Source organism: Wolffia australiana, chromosome 3 (assembly GCF_029677425.1).
Source record: "Wolffia australiana isolate 7733 chromosome 3, ASM2967742v1".
Classification (NCBI taxonomy): Eukaryota; Viridiplantae; Streptophyta; class Magnoliopsida; order Alismatales; family Araceae; genus Wolffia; species Wolffia australiana.
Window position 1 is genome coordinate 12,878,635 of NC_135837.1, and position 26,366 is coordinate 12,905,000.

The window sequence follows — 26,366 nt, forward strand, 5'->3', positions numbered from 1 at the left end:
ATTACCAGAAAGTTTCAAACCAGTACAAGCTGTTTCTGACCCAAATTCAAGCTATAACTATCCCCAAATGTCCCCGAGAAGCCTTGAAAAATAAGATTTGGAAAGAAGCAATGGATGAAGAGATGAAAGCTCTGCTACTAAATGAAACATGGGAAATAGTTGATCGACCCAAAGACAAGCGAACTGTGGGATGTAAATGGATATATACCATAAAATGCAACCCAGATGGAAGCATAGATAGATACAAAGCACGATTAGTAGCTCGGGGATACACTCAGACGTATGGAATAGACTACCAAGAAACGTTTGCACCAGTTGCTAAACTAAATACTATTAGAATTTTGATATCATTAGCAGTAAATCTAGATTGGCCCCTAAATCAATACGACATTAAGAATGCATTTCTACATGGGAACTTAAAAGAAGAAATTTACATGGACATCCCACCTGGATATGAAGAACAACAAGACACGGGAAAAGTGTGTAAACTTTGAAAGGCTCTGTATGGACTAAAGCAGTCACCTAGAGCATGGTTTGGAAGATTCACTCAAGCAATGAAACAATTAGGATACCGCCAGTGTAATGGGGAACATACTATGTTCCTAAAACACCAAGAAAATAGTTTAGTAACGATACTAATAGTATATGTAGATGATATTATAATAACAGGGAATAACCAAAAGGAAATACTAATCCTCGAAGAACACTTAGGAAAGAATTTCCAAATTAAGCAACTAGGACCTTTAAAATATTTTCTAGGAATAGAGTTTGCGAGATCGAGTAAAGGTATCCTAATGACACAACAAAAGTATATACTCGATCTCCTGAACGAGACAAAACATATGAATTGTCATATAAATGAAACCCCAATAGAAGTTAATCATAGACTAACTATAAATAAAGAAGAACCGAAAGTCGATATCAATTCCTTCCAAAGTCTAATAGGAAAGCTTTTATACCTATCACATACACGACCTGATATATGCTATGCTGTGAATGTTTTGAGCCAATTTATGCACTCACCTAGGAACTCTCATTTCCAAGCAGCTAACAGGATTCTCAGGTAATTAAAGGGAACACCAGGATTGGGCATCGCACACAGGAAAACAGGTAAGATTGATCTCATTATATATACTGATTCTGATTTTGCTGGCTCTCGTCTTGATTACAGATCCACCACAGGGTATTGCACAATGCTCGGAGGGAATCTAGTAACATGGAGAAGCAAGAAGCAGAGTGTAGTGTCCAAATCAAGCACTGAAGCTGAATTTCGTGCCATGTCCAAAGGAGTTGATGAGGCAATGTGGATCAAGAACATACTGGAAGACCTAAAGATCAACTTTATAAGACCAATCATCATCCGCTGCGACAATAAATCTGCCATCAGTATAGCTCATGATCCAGTTGACCATGATCGTATGAAGCATGTAAACATTGATAGATTCTACATTCAAGATCACCTAGAACAAGGGAATCTACAGACAGAATATGTGCGCTCAGATGAACAATGTGCAGATATATTCACCAAGGGACTACCAATCAAGCAAACCCAGTATCTAAGGTCCAAGCTCGGAATGGAGAACATACATTCCTGCACTTGAGGGGGAGTGTCAAGACATGATAGATCATCCCAGAAGCTCAGAACAAGGAACGCCATATCAGGCCCGTCAGGCCCATTATCAGATTCTCTAGCTTTCCCTCTTTTACCTAATAACGGCTAGAAAAATAGCCGTTAATCTAGCCGTTGGAGGCATGTATAAGAACGGGATACTCATCGTCTGTTGAAGTAATGTTTTTCGTGTAATAACAAGTAGTTCTGTTTCTTCTTCTAACTCTCAGTCCCAGATCCATAGTTAACAAGAAGCCCCGACCTTCAGGGGCGAGGACATAGAAGGGTGGTTGAGCGGTATGGAAAAATACTTTTGTGTGCATAAGGTCTTCACCGATGAAGCTAGATTGGAAAATCAGCGAACAAAGAGGAGAATCATCAGAAAATACCGAGATGACGAGGACTAATGAAGAGCTAAAAGCAACGGCAGCGAAGTCAAAGAAAAGGAATGAGGAATGTGTGTGGGAAGCGGAAAATATTTCAGCCAGGATAATCCACAAATTAGAAGCCCCGACCTTCAGGGGCGAGGACATAGAAGGGTGGTTGAGAGGTATGGAAAAATACTTTTGTGTGCATAAGGTCTTCACCGATGAAGCTAGATTGGATAAAGTGATACAATGTTTGGAAGGAGCGGCCTTGCAATGGTACATTTGGACCAACTTCAGGATATGCATTTGATGATTGGAACTTCTTCAAGATTCAGATAGGACAAAGATTTGGGGAGGATTTGTCTGATACCCTCGTGCTAATACTCACAATGCCAACTCAACTCAGTTCCAACCAAGTCCGAGGTCCAGTACAGGAGGGGAAACAGAAGGGAAATAGAAAGAAACGAGAAAGGGGGAGGGCAGGAGCATGGCCGTTCCCTTTGTCATCAGGAGACTCGGCTGCACGATCGATAGTAGCTGGAGGAGGCCAAGGAAGAGAGAGGAGTTGGGGTCAGGGAAGGGTGAGAGGGAAGGGAGAGGACTTACGAAGAGTTTTTCTCTGTTGCTTCCTTCAGCTCCTCAGGCTCCCTTCTTTTGACTCGCGGTACTCCCCAAAGTCAAAAATGCCTGATGGTCGGAGCCCAAAACGGCCACCTGTGGAGTCGAAATGCCAGGGGGCTGTTTCGACTTCCATCTCTGATAGACCCTCAGCAGGGTCTTAACAATATCCTACATCAAGTTTTCGATATTAAACAAACAGGCTCAGTGAAAGAGAACCAGAATGAATACAAAAGATTATCCATATATCTACCTCCGGTACCTGATTCGATCATGGAAGAAATATTTGTGAAGGGTTTGAAACCGTAAATCCAAGTCGAGCGGACAGGAAAGAATCCATTATGAATGAGGCAATAGCAACAGAAAAGCGAATACTTACTGTTTGGAAGGCATATAACTCTTCATATCAGAAAGGGGGAAAACCTCCACAAGAATTCTCTCGGTCTTAAAGAGGGAATGCAACTTATGGGCAGGGAGACCAGAAGGGAAGGGATAGATATATGGCAGATAATTACACTCTTATGGGAGCCCAAGAAAACACCTCGAAGAATCGAAAGAGACTATCTCTGATGGCAGAAGAGTTTCTCCAACGGAAGGAAAAAGGACTCTGTTATCACTGCAATGAAAATTTTGGACCGGGCCACCATTGCAAGAAAGCGTTACAGATTTTGATAGTAGATGAGAATGAGGCGCAATGTATAACTGAAGAAAATGAAGATCAAGATTGGGAAGAGGAAGAAGAAGTACTTATGGGAGGCAACCTACTGACAGCACATGTCTCACTGCAATCTATTATGGGTTGTGTTAGCCCCCATTCAATGAAGTTAAAGGGAGAGATCCAAGGGAAAGAAGTGACGGTGTTGATTGATAGTGGTGCATCACATAATTTCATATGTTCTGATTTGTTTTCCAAACTATCATTTGATGTTGATAACCCAGTCAGGTTTGAGGTAATGTTTGGAAATAGTGAAACATCAAAGGGTCATGGCCTGTGTGTGGGGATGACATTTTCCATAAAGGAGGTGAGCCTAACGACTGATTTTTTACCATTCAAACCGGGACGGACAGAGATGATCCAGGGCATGGCCTGGTTGACGTCTTTGGGATGGACCCATATACGCTGGGACAGGCTCATATTGAAGTTCAAGTGGGGAAATCAATTTGTAGTTCTCAAGGGAGACCAACAACGATCCAGATCAACTCTGTCAGGGAAAGCAGTGAAAAAAGGCAATGAAGCAAAAACAATTGATGATGCTGGAATTATATAAGGTGGGTATAGTTGAAGCACACAACACGGAAGTTAAGAGCAAAGACATTGAAGATACCATGAAATCATTACACCCCAAAGTATTTGCTGATCCAACGGGTTTACCTCCTCCCAGGGAAGTTTATCACTCAATTGAATTATTACTCGATTGCCAAGCTATAAACCTTAGACCATACAGATACTCCCACGTGCAGAAAGATGAAATTGAGAAATTAGTGAATGAACTGCTGAAATCAGAATTGATCAGGCCGTCTCACAGCCCTTTTGCCAGCCCAGTATTACTGGTTAAGAAAAAAGATGCAGGATGGTGTTTCTGTGTGGATTACAGAGCTCTCAACAAGGTAACTGTGTCAAACCGTTACCACATACCAGCAGTGGAAGAACTGCTCGACGAGTTAAACGGTGCCTCTGTTTTTTCAAAATTAGACCTGAGATCAGGATACCATCAGATAAGAATGAAAGAAGAGGATGTACACAAAACTGCCTTCAAGACTCATAAAGGGCACTATGAATTCAGAGTTATGCCTTTCGGGCTGATGAATGCTCCAGCCCCTTCTAGTCCTTAATGAATCAAATATTCAAACCTTTTTTAAGATATTTTTTACTGGTATTCTTTGACGACATTCTGATCTATAGCAAATCATGGGAGGAGCACAGAAAACATTAACATTCTGGAAAAGAATGCTCTTTGTGTCAACTCCAAGAAATGTCACCTGGGGTGTAAGCAGCTGGAGTTTTTGGGTCACTGGATATCACAGGAGGGAGTAATGGCAGACAAGGTCAAGATTGAGGCTATAAGGAATTGGACAGTTCCAAGCAACTTGAAAGGGAGGATGATGGAGGACCATCGGGAAGCTCCTGTTCAAGCTTGCCAGCAGCCGCAATGTGACGCCTGAGCTGACGCGAAGGACCCGAACTTCAAGTACACGGCTTGTCGATCGATATGGTAATATGTTTATTTATGCATTTCTTTCTTGTTTAAGAACAGTTTATGGGCCACCTGTTTGGGCCTAGTCCTTGTTTATTTCTGTATTTTGTTTTTAATTTGGTCCATTAGGGGAATGTCTCTCAATGGACCATTCCCTTATTGGCCCATTACTGCAACCATCCTTATATATAAAGGAGGGTATGCCCTAATGGAGAGGCTGGGGACTGCCTTTTGTGAAAAAACAAGAAGAAGCCGCATTGTTCTTTCTTGGTGGTGGGTCCCGCTCGTCTCCTGCATGGAGGTTTGAATGTTATTCTATAGATTGGATTGTATTTTGGAAAGAAGAATTGTGCTTTTCTCTACTTTGTGGGTCCCATTCTTCATCGCATGGAGAAATAAACGTGCGAACTGTCGATCTGTTGATGTCTGGACGAACGTGCTGATCTGGTCCCCGACAACGCTTTCCCAAGGCTGGTGGAATCCCCGTGCTGGAAACTCCTCGTGAAGCAAGGTCCAAGTTTTGACCTCGCGTGGAACTTCTCCATCAGCAATCCAATGGTCGTACACCACGTTGTTAAACAACGTTCCCCTACATTGTATTCTGCCGGTCGATCATTATCAGACCATTCGTTTGACTATGGTGGTTCCTATTTCGGGTTCGATAAACTCTCGTATCTGTGCAACAATACTGTCTCAAATCCCTGGTGTCGTCTGATTTGATCAAGATCTGAATGTCTCAGGATTACACCACATGAATCGGCGAGGATTCTTTGCCATCAGGAATCCGTCACACCATGAAATCTTCTGCTGTCGGACAGACGTTTCCCGACGGAATATTGTCTGCTCTTCACCGACGGCGATTCATCCGACTGAAGGATGATATTCTGGTGGTTGTCGACAGTTAGACCGTCGTGTGGGTTTGAACTTCTCCAAATATTGTCCCAATCAAGGGAACCACTATCATTCGGACAAGGACTTATTGGGCCCCTTCTGTTATTCTTTAATTAATGGTCATTCATTGACCAGGCCAAACCTGATAAGCAGACGAGCCCATATCGATTAGCAATTTGCAGTCGGATTCTTTTCTTCACAGATTACTCCAGCACCTTAACGATGAAGGAATCTTTGATCATTATCCAAGCGCCTCAACGACAAAGGACTCTTTGACCAAGTCATTTTCTTCCCTGTACCCCTTTCATTTTTCAGCTTAATTACCTGTTTCAGAGCTGACGACATCGTTCCTCTGCCGGAGAGAACATCAAAATAACTATCCACCTTGTCTCTGGAAGTAGAATTTCCTCCGTTTTTGGATGTTCCTCCGACAGATGTGGGAACATCCACGGGCAGTGATTGCTCACCTCACTTCCTTAGTATTCGAGTCGTTCCATGGGTCATTGGGAGTCTTTTCGATTCCTAGACTTTTCTCGTGTATCCTTTCAGTCCTAAGGTCTTATTCGATGGAAATTGAGTACTATTCGTGTTTGCCACATTACACATAATTTATTCCCTGTGGTGTAACCCGACCGACAAATCCGTCGAAGTTGAGAGGATTCTTAGTCATGACAGATTACTATCAGAGATTCATAAAGAATTATTCTGGCATCGCAGCTCATCTCACTTCATTACTTAAGGATGCTTTCTGTTGGACTGACCAAGCTCAGTTTGCGTTCGAAACATTCAAAGAAGCCATGAATAATGTCCCAGTTTTAGCATTTCTGGATTTTAACTCAAGGTTTATCATTGAAACGGATGCATCGGGTACAGATGTGGGCGCAGTAGTCACACAAAGTGGAAGACTCATATCATACTTCAGTCAGGTTCTACCAAAGAGGAGACAGATGAAATCAGCATATGAAAGAGAGTTATTAGCCATCGTATTGGCAGTACAAAAGTGGCGAAATTATGTTATAAACCTTCCTTTCATCATACGAACCGACCAGTATAGTTTGAAGTTCTTGCTCATGCAGAAGCAAGTCTAAGAACCCTACAGAAAATTAGCCTAGAAGTTGCTGGGATACAACTTTGAGATTGAGTACAACAGGGAAAACACAACACTATGGCAGATGCACTATCCAGATTTCCTTTCTCATATGATCTGGGGGTTTTGACTATGTTTGGCCGTGAATTGATAAGAAAAGAATTGTGATAGGTTTCGCGGGCCGCGTCGAGGGCATTCTTGTCATGTCCTCCTTTTATGTTCCTTTAAATAGCTCAGCCCTCCCTCTAAGGGGGGCAGACTTGGATGTTGGTTCTTAAGTGAATGTTAGTTTTCCCCTCTCCTCTTGTCTCTCCTGCATCTACGCTCCGTCTCCCTCCACGATCCCCGTCCCTGCAATCGTCTCTGCATCACCGCGTCTTCAGGCGGCTCGTCCCCAGCCGACCCCTACCCCCTCAGCTCGGCCTCCTCTCCTACCCTTCCCATTTTACCTCTCTACCCCGGGAATTCCCTACCTCGCCTCGTCCCCTTCCCCTTCCTATCCGAACCTGGCACAAGGTTCGTATCAAATTGTTGGCAGACCAACCGCTCAGGAGGATCATGGAAGACCTGGAGGAAGACCCTGAGAACATTACGTTTGACCATGGGACCTTGCTGTTCAAAGGGAGGTTAGTTCTCTCGCCCAAATCAGTGTTGATAAATGATGTGCTACAAAGTTATCTTGAGTCAGTAGTTGGGGGTCACACAGGGTATTTGAGGACTTATAAACACATTCTGCAAGATTTATACTAGAGAGGCATGAAGGGAGTTGTTAAACAATACGCGAATCAATGTCACATATGTCAAACTCACAAGGTATCAAGGTTAACGCCAGCAGGACTTCTTCAACCCTTACCTATTCCTGATCGAATTTGAGAAGACATCTCAATGGACTTTATCGAAGGATTACCCATGTCACAGGGCTTCAATTGCATCATAGTGGTAGTCGATCGGCTAAGTAAATATTGCCACCTTATTCCTTTGAAATACCCGTTTACTGCCCCGTCGGTAGCAGAAAATGTTACAAACCTAGTTGGTTCGTATCTGGAGAAGACGGGAAGAGAGGAAGAAGGCGCCGGGATGGTCGTCGGCGTGCCGGGATGGACTACGGCAAGTAGGGGCAGGCGGAGTGGACGTCGCCTATGTGAGGGGTCCGGCGGAATGGACGTCGCCGGAGGGAGCCAGACTCATTCTTGATGATACTTCTTGGCTGCCCTCCTAAAGGGAGGGCTGCTCTATTTAAAGGGATTACAAAGAGGTTCAAATGACCTAAATGCCCCTAGCGGGCTAAATGACACAAAGCCTAGATACGTCGGAGTCATATCAGAAAAATTTGTGCAAGAGGTGGTAAAGCCCCATGGAATTCCATCCTCAATCGCTTCTGATCGTGACAAGATATTTACCAGCTTGTTCTGGAAGGAACTACACTCACAACAAGGAGCGTAGCTTAAGATGAGTTCATCATATTATCTCTAGACAGATGGTCAGATTGAAGTGGTTAACAGATGTTTAGAAAGTTATTTGTGGTATTTTACCTCAGAAACCCCCAAACGTAGGTCAAGGTGGTTACATTGGGCAGGATATTCTTACAATACCGCTTACCATTCTGCTCCGAAAACGACCCCATTTAATGTGGTTTACGGTCGTGATGCTCCCAGACTATTGCATAATGGAACCCAACCCTCTCCAATTGAGTCGATCCACAGTCTATTGATGGAACGAGAACAGATTCTGGTTACTTTGAAGCAGAAGTTGTCACAGGCACAGTCAATCATGAAACAAAAGCAGACAAACACAGGCACGATTTGCAATTGGTGGAAGGCGATAAAGTTCATCTCAGACCCAGACCATATCACATGCGACCACTATCCAAGAGAGTGAACGAGAAGCTGGCACCAAAAGTTTTTGGCCCATACACAGTCTTAAAGAAAGTGGGATCAGTTGCTTATAAATTGAATCTGCCAGATGAATGTGGTTTACACCTTGTTTTTCATGTCTCTCAATTGAAAAAAGCTTTAGGAGAGAATGAACAGGCGCTACCCATTCCCCCCATGATGTCAGAAAAGTTGGAGTGGAAATGTCACCAGAAAAAAGTGTTGAATGCTCGAGAACAGTCTGGAAATGTCGACCTTTTTATTTGATGGGAAGGTTTGTCGATTGAAGATTCTTCTTGGGAATCCTTATCTACCATCAGGCACCAATTCCAGGAGTTCCACCTTGGGGACAAGGTGGTAGTTGATGCCGGGGGAAATGTTACGGTCCCCATGAAACAATATGCAAGGAAGAAACTACAGAAAGAAAATATACAAGGGGGAGGGTCACATGCAGTAGCACGTGACAATTAATGAAATCGTAACCAACTTCCCGAGTGGACAGGAAGTATAAATAAAGAGGAAGATGAATAAAGATGGGGGATTTTCCTGACATTGAGAGGGATACGCAAGGGAGCTCTGCTGCATTCGGTGGGAGCTCTGCGTGTGGAGTTTCAAGGAGGGGGATTCTTCGGCAATCGGGAAGCATCAGAGGATTATTTGTTCGGGAGGAAATATAAGGGCAAATCAAGTAAGAATTTATTCTTGAAAAACTATTTTGGACCTTTGGGGTTATATCACATTGAAGTACAACATACAGACGATGAAACATTACTCCGTTGCTATCAGCTATAGCTTTTAGCACAGTCGGTGAGCACTTGAATCCAATTAAAACATCTTTCTCAAAATTATCATTCTTTCAATGTTAATTAGTATACATGAAAAACTTCTAACATAATGTACCATTAAACATGAAAGAAAGTTGAACAATCAAGGCTTGTCTTTAAGACAAAAATGACCAAAGAATAGAAAATAATGGAAAGCATCACAATTAAAAAATATGGAGTCAGAAAATGATGGATATCCAGAGCTTTAACTGATGTAGCTATTTTTGCCAAGGAAATAGCTTATTGCCAGTTGCCGTGGCAATGAGGTGTCTTCCTTTGACAAGAGAGAAGAGGTTAAGCCAGAAATGATTCAAAATACCCTGTGTTCCACCCATAAAGCTCTTGCAGCTTTTCTTCTGTAAAGTGTAATAAATCTCCGACAGTGGCAACACCAAGCTCTTTTTGCAGAGAACTTCCAAGCTTTCCTCCAAGCTGTTTCCTGATTGAGCATCAGAAAGGTTCACAGTGCATAAGCCTTCATCTTTCACAAGAACAGATGAAATATCTTACAACTAGAATAATGTGAATCCGTTTGAGCATTATAAACGTGAACTCTCTCATTTCAAGAACCATGGACCCACATCTTGTTTATCGGCAAGGAGCCAAGCAAGTCTGGTACTGAGGAAGAGGGTACCACAGTTTGTTGTGCAGGTTTATGAATTCCACTAGCAAGTTTTGCTAGCATCTGTCAAATGTGGCCCCTGTGAGATAACTTTCTGAAAGTTCATAAACTATATGATATTTTTTTTTTTTGAAAATGAATAAACTGTATGATATTGCCAAGAAAATCACTTTAAACCTAAAAAATCCTCCCATCCACATTATCCCCAAGAAAATCTCCCAAAAACTCATCATAATGTGGATGAACTGTATGATATTGCAGAGAAAATTCATTTTAAAGCTAAAAAAACCTCCCCCCCACATAATCCCCAAGAAAATGAGCCAAAAACTCATCATAAAGATAATCATTTAAATAGAGAAGGGAAAATAATCAGTAGAACACCTTGTTGTGTGCAATCCCCGCAGAACAAGTGAATGAGGTCTTCTTTAACACCTCCGCCCGAAGCTCAGCAACAATGACTGCCCCACAAGCAAGCAATCTGTCAAGGTGATCAGCATCCGTTCGACAAAGCCATTGTTTTACACTTTCCCCCTGATTGTAACAATCCAGAGCACTCAATTAGAATTGGCAAAGCAAGATTTCACAAAAATGTTTGAAAATTATTGGTGTTCCTCTATTTTCTAAAGTTGAAAATTAGGTGATGCAGAAACAGAATGTTTTGTTTTTCTCGTTTACAGGAACTACCAAAAGGATAGTAGAGTATATAATTGTCCTTTTTGGCTATGTTTGAAGGATCAGAGTAGTATTCTCAAGAATTTGACTTCACCATTACACATAAGAAGAAATTAATAGTACGTAAAATAAGAGGATTCTCTGATTTTGCATGACACTTGAATCACAGAATTTTAGACTTTCTCCATTGTCTTATGAGAGAACCATCTATTTTCCCACAGTTTTCCGCAGTATATAATGTGTAGGCTAAGCTGCACAAAGCAGCATCAATGAACAACACTCGTAAGTCCTCTTTCAGATATAATGCCTTCGCCAGACTAAGTGGAAAGCCCACAGAATGCCGTTTAGGACAAAAATTCACTGTTCCACGAAATTTTATTGTTGGTATCTCATAGAAGTAAGTTCATGCAAATAGTTCCTATGGCTAGTATGTTATTTCCCAACAGTTTTATCACTTTTTTGTCTTTGTCACATTTATCGTTTAATATTTTATTTCATGTCATTCTTCCTTCCACTTACCGTCATTTCATTCCATCAGCTAAAATAAAAAGAAACCATGACAAATGCATCATAACCGGCATGAAACATCATTATCTTTTATTGTCATTTGACTAAAAAGTACAGCTTCCTCGAGAGCTATACTCCATCATGGGCTAGACTAATAAGATACAAACAGACATCATGAATGAAGATCTTGAACATAAAACAAAGGACAGTTCTTACAAAAGTCAATCTCATCCAGAAACTTATGCGTTTTATTCAAATAGATGATGAACTAAAAGGAAAATATAGCTGTGACGGATCTTAAATACCAGCACGGTAAGTCAGAAATAGTGAAACAACGAAATTTCATTAAGACTGCTGAAACTGTATGGATTTTAAGCGAAAAGTTTTTTAGGCCCAGTGAGATGTGTAAAATCGTGATAAAAAGAAAGAAGAGAACGGTCGACAATTTATGCATACATTTTGAAGACCCAAAACATGTGATTTTAATGTTTCTTCGTCAATTTCTTGTAGTGTATCTGGAGGCGTAGCAGTTAACATCTGCTCAGCTGCAGCAGTTAGGTCAAGGTAAACTTCATCAATTGAAGCTCTTTCACAGCGTCCTTTCGCAGCCAGAATGGATACAACCTACGAGGAAAGCAGATGAAGATGACATCTGAAGCCAGTAAAGGTGTTCCCGTAAATAGAAAATAATTAAAAAAAGGAAATACAGTTGTTGAGAAAACTTAAGAACGTTGGGCCAGATATGAGCGATGAAAATTACCTCGGAACCAGCATCACGATACAGATTTAAATCAGCTTTGCCACGAGCAACAGGAACCTGGACCAACTGGATGTCAGGACAAACCATCTTTGCCTCGTCTCCCCTCATTGAACTGAATGAGCATCAATTTTTTTGGAATTTTAACTTAGAAAATATCCCAAGTAGGAAATTTTAATTTCAAATTCAAAAATAGAACCTAAATAGTAGGAAATTACCGTTTGACGCCAAACTTCCGAGCTTCATAACCGACAGCAATCAAACCCCCACCCTTCCAGGCATTGTACTGAACCACCGCAGTGGGCAAGCCCCTCAACTCTGGCCGCCTCCTTTGCTCCACTGAATAACACATTTATCACTAAAGCGGTTATTTTGTGGCCTACACCCCTCCACGTGTACGGAGGATCACCAAGCTGGGTGATCTTCTTTATTGTTCAAAAAAAAAAAAATCACTAAAGCGGTTACTGAATATCGCGAAGAAAAGAATGGCACTAACCTAATATCATTCCTAAACTAGCCATACTAGCCATACTAGCAACCTAATATCACGTCCAACACATACCACCCCCCAACGTAATACATTTTAGGGTAAGATGCTATTCAGAACAAGAATCAGAAACAAAACTGCACAATTCTTCTTACTCCAGATAGGAAACTGCTATTTTAGCACAAGAATCCTCTTCGGAAATTATAATGGGAACTAATGCGCTCAAGTAAAAAGAGGGCCATGTTCAAGAATCTACATGAATTTCTGTGTTTTAGTGCAGGAATAGCACAAAGATAGGTGTTCTGTTTGATCTGAGGGTGAAAGACCTGTTGGGCATACAACAATATTTACTGCATCTGAAACCTTTGAGTGGGAAACAAAATGGATGAGTGTGGACAGGCCTCTCATTTTTGGTCTGGGATGCGTACATGAAGATCAGAGAGGGCTAGACAGAGGACTTGACAACCATTCACACCTTCACGGGAGCATTCTGACACATGTCAATGGGAGGCGAATGTTCACAGACACCTCTGGAGATTGCCCAATGCGCATAAGGGTGAGGAAAACCGTTCTCAGCTTTTCATCAAATGTCCATTCACCCAAATGATATGGGCCTTGCTGAAGCTCATTGGGGTGGATGTGACTTCCGACGAGGACTCTTAAGACTCTATCCAGGGACACGTGTCCAGGGAATGTGCGATGTGTGAATGCCCTTAGCGATGCTATGGGCGATATGGCTGCACCGCAGTGCAGTTGTGTTCAGGGGAATTGCTGCCTTTTCTTTTTGAAGAAAAAGGGGAAGGACTGTCTTGACAGACATCATCCTTCATGATGTGAATTTTATTTCCTATTGGTTTAAGAGGGGATGAAGAGCGGGGGCCAGGTAGACATGGTCGCTCTGTTCTTTTTGTGCGAATTTGTTCGAATTGTTAGTTCTGTTCGGTTTTCCGAACAGAACAAAAACAAATTCGAACAGAACATCACATAGACCTGCGTGTGGTTCTTTTCTTCGCTTTGTGAGAATCTTGTTCTAGTTTTGTGTGAATGTGCAAATTGTGTTCGTTTTTGAAAAAAAAAAAAGAACAGAACTAAGAACAAGGCCCTGTGCGGTTCTTTTGTGCGAGTTTTTTGTTCGTTTAAAATGAACAGAACAGAACAACCATGTCTAGGGCCAGGCCAATTGTCATTCCTGTAGTTTACATTCATATATCTTATTAGCTTTGGGTTGATCACCAACCTCGGGTGATCTTCCCTATTTTTCTTCAAAATAAAACAGTTAAGATTCACCGGGTTGAAGACCCGGCACTTCACGGCAAAGTTGTTTGCAAAAACCATAAAATAAAATGCAGTGCAGAGCAGGCTAAAGGGAAAATCGGAGCCACCCTATACTGTTACATGCAATCTTTTTATCACTTATTTTGCGAAATATGGAATATATGAATTTGATTACTCTCCATATTGAGCGGTTATTGTATTCCCTCTATTCTGTGATATACATCTCTATCTCGAACTTAATATGATCCAAGTTGCCTGTAGTCTTCACTTCCCTGATATGGGAGCCAAGGAAATCATGCGCGCCCATGAAATTTCTTCGACTTTGACTTTCACGACACTGCAGTGGGATCTACAGATTAACCCTCGTCATCTCTGAGATCTTTTATAGAAATAAAAATCAGAGTTTCTAGGCATTCCTTAGACACATTCTGATCTCCCGTAAATTCTGAAGGGAGAGTTCGCATAAACTATAGTGAGAAACAGAAAGTCCGAAAATTCTGGTCACGCAAGCAATTCAAATGAAAAATCGAAAATCTAACAGATACATGTTCGATGCAATCCAAATAAAAATCTCACATGTTCGATTCAAGAAATGAACGATTCAATCATCACATCAACACCTACAGAGAGAAGAATCAATCGAAAAAACCTTGCACATAGAAGCAATCGAGATCAACATGGGCGATTACGCGAGGTGCTTGCGGCGCCGGCCTGGCGATCGGCATCTTCTTCCCCAATTCCCCAGATTTTGGCGGGAAATCGAGTGTAATGTAAATCCAAATTATACATATTTTATGTAAATGGACTAATATAACGCATCGTCCAATCTTAGAATAAGTATTAAAAATTCCTAATATAATAATCGCCAGATATTATATTATTTTTAAAAATTTCTATCCATGTACATTATAATAATGATATTAATAAATGTTAAAAAAGAATTAAAAACATTTATACCCTTTATGAAGTTCAATATAGTGAATGTCTAGAATACAATCACCTGTTTTACGGTATTTATCTCATTCTCTACAAGACTATTACCTGGCTGGGCCATGAATAAATTACCCCATGATGAATTTATAAATTTGTATTTTGAGTTTTAAGTTAAATGTTGTGAGAAAGGTCCAGCATTAGACACAGAGATGTGGATGGATGAACAAGTTTTATATGTAGTCATGGAACCTTATTAAATCATCATCAATTAGCTCGTCTCTGTAAATTTTTTCAGCTTGGTTTTTTTCATGGGGAAACCATCATTTTGCTCTACAATAGCTTGTGTTATCACTTGTGAGTTGTACATATTTCAATCAGAATGAAAGGGTGTAAAACACTTTCTTCCTCTTTCTCATGTCCATTCTCTAGAATTTGGCTAATTATATTCTTTGCTTCTGAACAACTAAAATGCAACATGATGTTATATGTATTCTTTGATTTTATCCAGTATATGATTTGTTTTGTATATAATTTAGTAAAAATATTTCTCAAAGTGGAATTTTTTACAGCTCATTCATCATATTATCCAGGTTAGCCATAGTTCACCTTTAACAAATTAACCCGTATTATTGATTCCTTTTATCTTACTGTAATTTTAAATCCATTTTCTGAATCAAGTTTAACGTTACACTGCCAATGAGCTTAGATCACATACTACATTTGAGGAATATATGAGTATAAAAGTAGACAAATCAATAGTTTAATTTTAAATCATCTTTCATTTTGATTTAAAACATATTTCAAATTATTATTTGAAATAATACGCCTGCTTTTTCGAACAAATTTGGAATTATCTAAGCTTCACCGGTCCTTCGTCAAGCCAACACTGAATTTCCCATACTACATATTTAGACAACATTTTATTTGATTTTAAGCTTAAATTGAAGTTTTAAACTACATCATCATTAGATGAGCACCCCCATTGCATTCAAATCCCTAAGGAGTCTAAGTAAAATGAGTAGCAATAATTGTACACTTATTTTAAGCCCATAAAATTATAAAAATAGTTCATTATTGAAAGCACAAATCTCTAACATTTCAATTTTGATAATCCCTAGAATACTTTAATTATTTTAAACTTACACTTCACTATATTTTCCACTTTTAAAAAAATTCATTTTTTAAATCAACCATTTCAAGGTAGATATTTGGAGGAAAAATAGTGTTATTTTCTTTATCATTGTGACATATTATATATTGGGATTTCATAAATCAGCATGAAAAATGATTTGAATCATATCATGATACTTAAATTTACTACAACAATTACATGCCTCGGAAATTGATATCACAAGAATTTCATAGATAGATATCTACATTTCTTTGATCTATCATAGAAGCTATGCATGTAATGAAACAAAAAATTCATTGTATACAAATCATTTAAAATATTTTTTTGAAATATTAAAATAATATTTACTATTATTAAATGATTGAGAAAATATCATAATGCTATTTAAAATTTTAGTATATATTTATTCGCCAATATTTGGATGATAATTATTAAATTTTGATGGAAATATATGTGGCCGGCAAGCCAATCACACATTCCATATCTCATTTTATTTCACGAATAGAACATATTTATTATAGTGCACATGCGATGCTTATAATTAAGTCCTTGGATACATGATCAGACTTAGTGAATTATGATAAAATCATAATACGGAGTTCACAAGTCTTTAAGCATGTGTTCTATACATTCATTTTCAAAGGATACTCGAGAAGGACATTGAAGTATCTGGATATAATGATACTATCTAGCCTCACTCATGTGATGAGTATGGCCAGTCCTATAGCCATTACTGTGGAGACACTAGGAATAGATAGTGAGAGCTCTTTAGTCTAAGGAGTTCACTGAATTAATCCATACAAATCCATGAATGGTATTATAACAAACTGACAGTCAGGTTGATTCACATCACGGTTGTGTAAGTGGTCCTTAGACCTGAGACACCGAAGACATATTGTGGATGGACATTTTCACTTTGAGTATGACCTACGAGTCTCCAATCATGTGATTCTAAATATTCTTAGTTCGGGTGCATCTAGAAGTTCACAAAGATGAATGAGTGGTCAAGATGAGATTATCCATCCTTGATATAAGAGGTGACAGCTCAACGAAGACAATACGACGAAGTCCTTGGCCAAGGCAGGGAAATTTCAGAGAAGAGTTCTCTGATGATTTCAGAACACATTAGTACTGACTCGGATGACCGATTAGGGTTTGATAGTTGAGCATACCCTAAGTCATCCAAGGAGCATCAAGTGAATGAAGGACAATATGTTCACGATAACCGATGACTAACATGTTCCATGAGTGAGTTGATACGCACTCCTTTGTATCTTCTAGAGCACATGGTGTAGCTGAAGTCATTATATAGACCAATACATGGGCCTAAAGGGTCGTAGGGAAATGAGCTTTTGGACGTTGGAAGAGATACTTAAATTTGGGGGATTTTATGAAAAATACCCACTTAGTTTAAATAGGGGAAGGCCCTGAACGAGATTCACCCAGGTCAGAATTGCTCCAAGGCCTTTCCCTTCTACTCCCTTATTCCCATAGGTCCTCTCCATTCTCAATGCGATCGAGATGATGTAACAAGAGTAATAGAGGTTGAACAGAGCTTGTCAATGTGAAGGAGGGATTCGATGAGCCAAAGATCGTGTGGATACTTCTAGAGGCTGCACACATGAGCAGCTCTACATGACTCATTAAATGATTGAAGGAATCGTGGATGTGATCCGTGTCGAGGTGATTTGTTTCATGGTTTTGTCAATGTTGTTACCATTTGTTAAAGTATTCCGCTGGGTATCATTTTGAGTTGTTTATCTAAATCAAGGCCTATAGAACCCAACAAGCTGGCTATGATATGACTAAATATGGGGTGAATTAGGTTACAAAAAATAATTCTAAAATGTGTAGTTAAGTGAGCCAAGGTTTTTCTATCTAGGTAACCAAATATAGGATACAATAGTGCTTTTAATAAAGCTTTGACTAGTCCTAAAGGCTTTGCCATGGATATCGATCCAGGTAATGTGAAAGCCCTAGCCTAAGTTTGTGTTTGACCCCCCTATCCAAAACTTGTGGAATGGGTGTTTTCACAGCGATATCAATGTAACAAAAATACTTGATGCATCTACGATGTCCTCAATACCCGAAGTCTTCCACATGCAGTCAAAGTTATTCTTGGTTCTTGTTGGTCACATCCTATTTTGGTGCCAGATCTGGGTTTGACCAAAACAAGAGGAACTAGATTTACACATTCATAAGTGAACTTTCCACTATTTTGAGGTAGTCACAAAGAGAAAGCAGGTCAAAAACCCTGTCAAAAACACAGGTAATGGCAGACCCAAGTCAAAGTCAAAGCCGGTGCATTCCAGAAGGAAGAGGGAAGAAGAACATAAGGAAGATGTGGGTGCCTTAGATGATGATGAGCATGGTGAGACTCTACATGGAGAATAAGCCGAGAGTGATGGGGCAGATGAATTCTGGCTCCACGACAAGTGTGTGAAGATCACTCCACCCAAGGAGGAGCACATGCAGCAGTACAAGAGACCCTCGTGCACCTCATCTGTCCTTATGAGTTCTTGACTCATGCCTATATTATCTACATATAATATTGTCATCATCATTCTGATATTTGTAATAATCATTATTATGTTATGCCAAAAAATGTGTCTAAGGATACCATTCATGCATCCATGATAGTTGTGGTTGCTAATCCATGTAATATCCAACTCAATATCAACGTATATTTCTCGAGTATTCTCTACAAAAAAATAAAGAGATATTCCAAGATTATATTATCAAATAAATTTATTAGTTAGCTTCAATAAGAATAGTTATATGTTGCCTTAGGTGCCCTTACAATCCTGAAATAAAAAAAACCCAAAACTTGCAAAATTTAATTCCCTTAAAAGTTACCTCCCCTTTCCCTTTGATAATATATGATATGCAATGAAGATGTCATACAAATATTGATTTCTAACTTGATTATTTAAGATGTTAAGATGATGGCAAAATGCCATATAGTCCTCCAATAAACGTGGAAGTTGCATAAAGCCATCTGAAGCTACACATACTTGATGATATGACTGATGACATTATATGATATAAAAACCTTTCAATAAGCATAGACTTGTCCTAATACACTTTTGACATTCATCAAAACATGTATTTTGGCATTTTTTCTAGGTTTTAATAAGACTTAATCTTGAAAGGGGATGTGAATTAAGCTTGTGTTATGAATCAAATCAATGTCTGTTGTTTCTTTGATCTAGGTATCAGGTGAGTCATGAAGGCAGAATAAATATACATTTCAGAAATGATATTCAATATTTTATTCAGCCTAATCAAAATGAGGAAAGCCTTGAAAAAGATATCATGTCATTTCATTTAATAAACCATATAAAATACTCCCTTGAATATAGCAGAATGTAATTTTGACTCAAATCTGATCTTCAATCAAAGCCTTGTGCATGGTTTTACGGGATTTATTGAACGTATAGCTATCTGCATTTAAGTGATGGTAACATAGTGTAGAGCACAAAATACATTGTGATGTTTGTGTGGTTTTCTCTATTGAAGTGATGTATGAATTTCAAAGTAGTTTGAAATGCTATGTGTTTATCTCTTCAATAGTGGTCCAATGCCATTTTTTAATATAAAATTTAAGAAAATGATGATAAATGGATTATATGCTAAAAATAAATCAGTTCCTTGGTCTATGATAGTCAAAATACAATATGATGAGTATATAACCAATTTTCTGCACCTATAATATGATATTATTCTAGGAATATCAGTAATGCAAATAATTTCTAGAATGGGCCAATGTGATTGGCCTGTAAAATATAAATAGGTTTTAAAACTGTGTTTTAAGATGTAAACTTAAAATGCTAAATCATTCCTACTCTGCTTCTTTAAGTGTAGTAGTTTAAAAGTATGGATTGGATCTATATGATGTGAAAATCTAGGCGGATATTCCAAATATATGATCCTCTTTAAGTGAACAAGAAGAAAATATGTATATTTCCTATACATATTGATTCTGAATAATATCTAGAGAAATAAAAGTCTACAAAATGAAAATACTGGGACAAAGCTTCATAGGAAATCAACCTCTTGTTTTTTTTTTGTTAAACACTCATGCATTGCAGCATTTAGAGTCCCATCTGCATGAGATTTGAGAAAGAACGTTACAAATCACTTTGGAGATTCATGATGTGATCACAGGGAACAAGAATCCAATTTATTTACGTAGAAATGCATGCGATCCATGGCAATGACCTGTAACCAATTTAAATGTTTTGAATCATAGGTGTATCTGGTCGATCCGTTGTGACCGATAAATAAGTATGACTCAAAGGATATTTAGAGAAAAATTTGACAGGATTTTAGTATTGGGAGTAATACATTTTGTTTATACTTGAGATATAAACACAATTTATAATAAAAATTGGTTTGGAGTAAGAGGTCATGACTGATGAGACAAGATATGAATGGACAATGTTTGTGTCGCTGGAAAAATTTTAAGGATGATTTGTATTGGTTTTTGTTGTCGAATGGTATGAAAAAGCTTATTTGGAACTGACTTGGTAGAATATTATAAAATGGTGAAAAGGTGTGAGAGTTTGATGAGCTGGATGAGGTTTGGACGAAATAATTAGTGTGTCAAGCAGAGCCATTCAATGACTCAAGGGTAAATCCTGACAGTTGAGGAATAAGAATGACATAACCTTTCTCTTGGATGAGTATTCTCTAAACTAGAAACTACTGATTATGCATAGGTGGTAAATAAATGCCTTTGTCTCAGTCTTGATCCCAACAGCCAATCCTACAGTTAGAGTCAAAGTCATACATCAAAAAGACAAAGTTCATTCTGAATATTTGTGCTTTTTGATAATTTTTAATACGAGTAAATTAAGAAGATGAAAATTTCTATGACGATCTACTTTATTATTTTATATAAAAATGACTAAAGAGCAGCTTCACTTTTGTTAACTTCATGCCCATCCAACAATAAAAACAACTAGGAAATAATACATTAGCTTTGATATGACCAGGGAATTATTATCTCCGAGCACTTATTCCCCATCATATGGAGATTTGATCTGAATAATTTACAATTTTCATAAAATTACATTAGCTTTGATGATCTCAAAAATCCAATTTTTATTTTAATTATTTATCTAGGTCATCTTTGGCTCAGATATAATTTTTTTTTTGAAAAAATAATAAACATCTTATGTTTTTGAATTTTTTTTAACCATGGAAGTAAAGGAAAAATAATTAATAAAACATGGTGCAAAAATGCATTAAATAAAAATTGGTTTAGGAGGCTAAGTATACCCTAAGAGAAGGGATTTGCTACTCTTGGGGAATAAGTTAGTTATAGTGTTCCTATCCAGGATATGAGAAAAAGGATTTGGTAAAAACTATGATTTTTATATAGCTTAGGATAGCCCTTAGTGATGCACCAAAAATAGCCAGCCTGGAGCTGCGAAAGTTTTAGCCCTAGTTTTGAAGAGGCCCACTTGGAAACAGAGCATGGTAATGATATCAATAAAAAAAGATATTGGTGAAGCTCTTTTTATCCTTCACTCTCAAAGACTTCCATGTATTATTACATCAACACATGAGTATATCTATTAAATCACTCTATCAGTAATTCTCAATATCAACAGACATCTCTTATATACTTCAAATATTGAAATAAAGATGGTGTTTCAAAAATAATATTTTATATAATATTGGCTGTCTAACTTCAGAAACTGTATAACACTTTTATTTGGTTATTCTAACTTAGTGAACCCAAATATCAGATATCAAAGTCCACTAAATATAGAAGATAAAAACCAACTCCCATGATGTTATACCTCCACTTTTATGTTGTTATTCTTCCCTCTCGTTCTCTTCTCCATTTTTCTATAAAATTAGTTTGATCTGTATCTTCAACCTTCTGAGATTCAAATTGAAATATTGTATCAAGATCCTGGGGAATTTTATTGAACTTGCAAACATTTTTTGCATTTAATGAAAACTCAAAACCATTTTAAGAATATAGTGAAGTTGATCTTATGAAATACACCATTGACTAAGGGATTCCTTCACGGTAAAATTATTCTGCTTGTATCTCCTGCTAAGACATGCTAACGCCATAGTCATTCATTTCAAAAGATTTAAATGATAGCATTAATCATTTCAGTTTCTCCATGAATTGTCTTCTACAATTTCCTCTAAATTCCTTGTAGATTTTTTACATTAGAATTTTTCTCCAATGTATGTGTAAGTTCCAAAATTAAACCCATTTGAAGTAATCCACACATGATAATATGAATGATCATGTGTGGTGTGATGTCAAATCCATTGACTCAAGGTTGATTTGTCATAGTCTAAGTTGAGCCTCCATCAAAAATTGCATTTTCCCTAAAATGCACTAAGACATAATCTTTAATTGCTGAAGATGAAGTAAAATACTTTTATTAGTATGATGGATCCCTACTTTTTTTTAATGTTGTATCTCCTCTTGAAATTTTTCAATCCTCCTTGAAGATCGAGTTGATTTTCCCACCACCAACTTTTACAAGAAAAAGGCAGATTTTGATAACAGGAGGAGGGATGCCTAGATTTGGTTGATATAGACATCCCAAAGGGGTGCCACCTCAATTTATACTGAATTTTTATAGTTTTTCCAAACCCTTCTAATTTAAGTATATTTTCACATAGATTTTATATGTGTGACCCGCTAAACCCATGTATCACTCTAGTTAATAAATTTAATGGTAGAATAAAATTTGTTGACCAAGCTCATTAATTATCTATATTGGCATTAATATTAATTAATCAAATATCAATTTAAGCTAATTAGTAGGTTAAGTTTCTAGATATAGGTTAGCCACTAAATAATCATACATATATGCTTATTTCTATATCTGAGTTAAAACTAATTTGAATTCCATGATTAGTAACCCATGCATTGTAGTCAAAACATTGTTGGATTTTGGTGTCTTAGTTCATTGATAGAAAACTAGTTTTTCTATGCAACATAAATTTTTTATTGATTAAAGATCAGCCCTTAAAGTCTATACATCATATGTACCTTGTGGGAAACTTGTTCAACCCTTGACTTGCTGCTCACTTTCAAATGATTCTGAAGTAGTTGATTTGCCTGGTTCTAGAAGTATCCATGTGATCAAGTTGCTCTTGGATCTTCACTTCTTCTTCTCCAACTCCTCTTGAAAATCTTGTAGATCTTCTCACCATGAAGATTAGCTTATTGGATGAGAGTAAAAAAACTTAGAATGAAAAAGGGGGGCCAACCAGCTGAGGCTAGTCTGAGTGCCTAAAATGGGTGCCCCTTCCCCTATTTATAATTTACTTAAGATCTTTTGCAAGATCCCATCTAGTAAAATATATTAACCATTGACCCTATGATCTTATGCGTCTCCATGTATCATTCTAGTTAATAACTTTAGTGGCACAATAATAATTATTAGCCTACCTTATTAATTAATTGTATAAACATATAGATTAATTAAGGATTAATTTAACCCAATCGATGGATAAAGTTTCCAGTCCGTGGGGCGCCAATCTAGACCTTATGCTCTAGAAGATACCAAGTAATGCTCAAAGTCTCTCTAGGAAACTTTACCATCATTGGTTAATGTATATGTATAATCTTTCATCCGCACGGGACTCCCGAACGACTTAGGGTATGGTTGATCGTCAAACCCTAGTCTGTCATTCGATTAATATTGATGCATAACAAGGATCATTGAAGAACACCTTCTTTAATGTCCTCAATACCCTGTCCCAGGATTTACTTGCATCATCTTCCTTGAGTCAATCTTCTCTAATACATTGGTTAGATGATTGCGTCTTGACCACTCAATCCTCTCTATAGACTTCTTCCTACTTCCAAGCTATGAGTTGTATGAATCCCATGGTTAAAGACTTGTAAGTCATAGTCAAAATATAGTTGTCCATCCACGAGATGTCCTTGGTATCTCTGGTCAATGGATGACTCATACAATTGTGACACGAATCAATCTGATTGACATATAGGTATAATACCATTCAGGGATTCTTCTTATTAATTCAGTAAACTCTTTCTTCAAATAGCACCCACTATATGTCCTTAGTGTCACCACACCAACAGCCACATGATCAACCATACTTATCGTATAAGTAAGATCAGATAGTGCTATTGTATCTAGATAATTCAATGTCCATCTCGACTATACATTGAATAGGAATATTTAGAATACATGTTTAAAGACTACCGATCACTATATTATGATCTCATCATAATTCACTAGGTCATTTCATGTATTCATGGACTTCATTATAAACATTACACTGGAATAATAATAAACTAATATTTTACTTAATGAACTTAAATAAAACATGGTGGTGTGATTTGGCTTGACGACCACATAATATCCATCAAACATATTCATCCATCTATTGGGTTTCATTGGTGTTTCAAGTCTAAGGATCACTTATAAACATGACATGAATCAACCTGATTCATGTTTAAGTATAATACCATTCAGGACTTGTACTGATTTAGTTCACTAAACTCTTTCCACTATAGAGTACCCACTATATTTTCTTAATCTCTCCACTCTAATGCATGAGGGATCATCTATACTCATTATATGAGTGGGATTAGATGATGTTATTCTGTCTATACATTTAAATGACATTCTTGAGTATCTTTGGAGTGAAAATATTTGGAATATATGTTTTAAAACTAGTGACCTCAATATTATGATATCATCATATTTCACTTAGTCACAACATGTATTCATGGACTTCATACTAAGCATCACATGTGCATTAATGAATATTGAATGAGATATGGAATGTGCCATTGGCTTGTCAGACCCATTTATTTCCATTATCCATATATGTATCTATATATCTATCCATCTATATCTCTCTCTCTCTCCTGCATCTAGGGTACAAACTCTTCAACCACATGCCTCTCTTGCTATTCCTCAAGGATGAATATGTCATCTTGAGAGCTCATTCCCTCTTTTTTCAGCAATTCTCTTGAGTGTCATCTTGAGGGCTTCTTGTTAGAAACATCATCATCACACAAGGTAGCGTTGCTTTTGATTTTTCTCACCAACATGATTCTGATTCATCTGGTCCTCTTTTTCTGCCATTAGTTATGAATTTGAATGTGTATAGTGACCAATGGTATTTGAACTTTAACATCTGATTTGGGCCGGGAGACATGGGCTATTGGACTTTGATTGATCCAAACATGGACCTGACTAGGAGCAGGACCAGACCAGTCAAAGACCAAATTCTACCGAGGACCAAATCAGACAGGAAAAGTACATGACTAAAACCATTTTTCAACACTCCTAAGTCCCAACAGTCCCACTCCTTTTTTAATTTAAAAATCCTCTGTTTTATTTCTCTTCAGGTCAGTAGAACTTGTAGAGCATTTCAGTACGCAATAGATTGTATTTTTTCCTCCTTTTTATTCTTTTAACCATCACAATCATAACTGTAAAATTTATTCATAACACTACATAATATTATTCTTTATTAACAGGATAACTGAGATCAAGTCAAATAAGTGTAGTTATACTGAAACATTATTTTCTATATAATACATAATGTGGCGGAGTAACTTCTCCCAACACCACCACTCTTTGTGTAGTCTAAATCCTCTCTCCTCAGCTCATTAGCCTTTCAACAGCAGAAATATTACCACATCAGTCTTTCCATTAATTCCATAACATTATATAACTACCCGATATTATTGTTTCTAACTATAATGAACAAAAAACAAACATATATCCTTTACTCTCATAATGTTTGCAGGGTACATGTTTGATTCGTACTAGTCAACTGTTAAGTTAAATTAATCTCATAATAGAAATCCTATCAAGTAGAACTAGTTTACACTCAGCGGCATTTCTAGAGCAGAAAAATACCTCACGACTGTTTCTATTTATTCTAAAACATGATAATGCAATCCAATATTATCGTATTTTACATTGGACAGGAAAGAAATCAACATAGACCCTTCTCCCAACACATCCACATAGAAACAAACTCAATAACATGCCTACATAAAAAACATCACCCCTTAACTATCACCATTTATTCCACAACATGATAACACCACCCAATACTATTCTTCTTCTCATAGAACAAGCAACAAACCAACAGAAATCAACACAGATCCTTCTCCCAACACACCCACATAAAAGCTTACTCAGTAGCATGTCTCCAACAGAAACGCCACCCCATTTATTCCACAAACATGATAATAACCCCCAAATACATCACCCCATTTTACTTGGAATAAGAAAGAAATCAACACAGATCCTTCTCCCAACACACCCACATAAAAGCTTACTCAGTAGCATGTCTCCAACAGAAACGCCACCCCATTTATTCCACAAACATGATAATAACCCCCAAATACATCACCCCATTTTACTTGGAATAAGAAAGAAATCAACACAGATCCTTCTCCCAACACACCCACATAAAAGCTTACTCAGTAGCATGTCTCCAACAGAAACGCCACACCATTTATTCCACAAACATGATAAT

The 26,366-nt window shown here is 37.8% G+C and overlaps 2 protein-coding genes across 4 annotated transcripts in view; both read right to left on the reverse strand.

Moving 5' to 3' along the window:
* Window positions 1-14,549, reverse strand: part of POLH (Y-family DNA polymerase H) — a 31,683-nt gene extending 17,134 nt beyond the window's left edge. For 2 of the 3 annotated variants that reach the window (XM_078572560.1, XM_078572559.1), the window contains exons 1-7: window positions 14,433-14,549; window positions 12,240-12,360; window positions 12,025-12,136; window positions 11,721-11,888; window positions 10,467-10,616; window positions 10,045-10,148; window positions 9,783-9,902 (exon numbers count right to left, since the gene is read on the reverse strand). In XM_078572560.1, the coding sequence (XP_078428686.1) occupies window positions 9,783-9,902; window positions 10,045-10,148; window positions 10,467-10,616; window positions 11,721-11,888; window positions 12,025-12,136; window positions 12,240-12,360; window positions 14,433-14,508 (851 nt within the window). In that variant the 5' untranslated portion in view covers window positions 14,509-14,549. The remainder of the gene's footprint in view (window positions 1-9,782; window positions 9,903-10,044; window positions 10,149-10,466; window positions 10,617-11,720; window positions 11,889-12,024; window positions 12,137-12,239; window positions 12,361-14,432) is intronic. The other variant, XM_078572561.1, reaches the window with a different exon arrangement.
* Window positions 14,550-26,321: 11,772 nt separating this feature from the next.
* The window catches only part of LOC144700953 (disease resistance response protein 206-like), an 828-nt gene continuing 783 nt past the window's right edge, over window positions 26,322-26,366 (reverse strand). The window contains exon 1 of the mRNA XM_078572562.1: window positions 26,322-26,366. This exon is cut by the window's right edge and continues 783 nt beyond it. The gene's annotated coding sequence lies outside the window, so the exon portion shown is untranslated.